At 50.5% G+C, this 1,258-nt stretch overlaps 1 protein-coding gene across 1 annotated transcript in view; it reads right to left on the bottom strand.

Moving 5' to 3' along the window:
* RRAGC (Ras related GTP binding C) overlaps positions 1-1,256 on the bottom strand; it is a gene marked incomplete at its 5' end in the record, with an annotated part of 16,444 nt that extends 15,188 nt beyond the window's left edge. The window contains one exon of the mRNA XM_019512092.1: positions 1,209-1,256. Within this exon, the coding sequence (XP_019367637.1) occupies positions 1,209-1,256 (48 nt within the window). The remainder of the gene's footprint in view (positions 1-1,208) is intronic.
* Between the last annotated feature and the right edge of the window lie 2 nt (positions 1,257-1,258).

Raw genomic sequence — 1,258 nt, 5'->3', positions numbered from 1 at the left:
GGGGTCATATGACCCCCACTATGTTAAGCTCATATGACCCGTTAGGGGTCTTTAAAAGGATGCTTGGTAACTACCTAAAGTAGGAGCCTGGGTTTTGGTGCAGCTTGATTCAAAGGTGGAGGGATCTGTGAAAACAGAAGAGATGATCTGGCCCTCCCTGATCCACCTAGCAGGGATCAAAGGAAAGAAAGTGGGTCCCTTAAAAAAAAAATTGCATCTCTCTATGCTGTGTTGCGCTAGCAGACTGGGACATCGCTTCAATTAGGCAATGTCACAGAAGCACAGGCATGCATCTCAACTCTTCCCATGTTACAGAAGTTTTGCTGAACCTGATGTTCTGGGAGGGGATGAGATGCCACTGAAAATCCTTTCCTCGTTGGACAAGTGTCAGTCACTACCAACGAAAGTCAAGTAAGGAGGTTCCTTCCAAGTGGGTCCACCGGGTTTCCTGCTTCAGGGGAAGAGTCAATGTCTTACTAGTGCAGCTTAAAAAAATAAAGCTTTCAGATTACAGAACAGCTGCCAAGCAAACACACGCCTTGCATTTGGTATCGGTTTGACTGCTGGCGAACACAGGTGCTTGAGAGTCACTGGTACAGCACAGCACGGCGATTTCTACGTGGCAGAACGCCACAGAAGCAAGACGAGAAATAGAAAGAACTGTATTTGCGCTAGACAGCCAAACCATGGGGAAATCCCCCCGGCTACAACGCATCATGCCAGCTGCGACAAACCTACATGCTGGAGTCACTTTGTTCTACTTTCTGTTCCTCCTCGCTCTAGGTGTTCAGGAAATCCCAGCAGCTACAATGCTGATTTTAAGAACCATTAATAAGCCATTAATAAAGAACAAGGGACAGGCGAAAAAGGGAACACAAACCACGGGGTTAACTGATGACTCCTAACACCGACTAATACAAGGAGTCTCCCAAGAACGTGGGAAAGAGTTGACGGCACGCAGGGGTGACGGGGGCTTTCACGGACAGGAGATTTCATAGAGGTTTGGACTGGAAGCCGACACCAACCCGACGCGGAGACCAGGGCAGGCAGCTGGACTCGATGCTCTCGCCTCCAGCCCTACACGCGTGTGAATGGGTGAAGGAAAGCATGGCTCACGCGAGACCACCCACAAGCGGACGGCTGGGGTAGAGGAAACGTTAAAAACGACTCCTCGTTGAGAGAAGGACGAAGCGGTAGGCCGCGCTCACCTTCTGAATGGACGACTTGCCGCTACGCCGCAGGCCCATGAGGAGGATGC

The sequence above is a fragment of the Gavialis gangeticus genome, unplaced genomic scaffold (assembly GCF_001723915.1).
Source record: "Gavialis gangeticus isolate Ggan-Ray unplaced genomic scaffold, GavGan_comp1, whole genome shotgun sequence".
Taxonomy (NCBI): domain Eukaryota; kingdom Metazoa; phylum Chordata; order Crocodylia; family Gavialidae; genus Gavialis; species Gavialis gangeticus.
The sequence above is the reverse complement of the archived record's forward strand: the minus strand, read 5'-3'. Positions and strand labels throughout refer to the sequence as shown.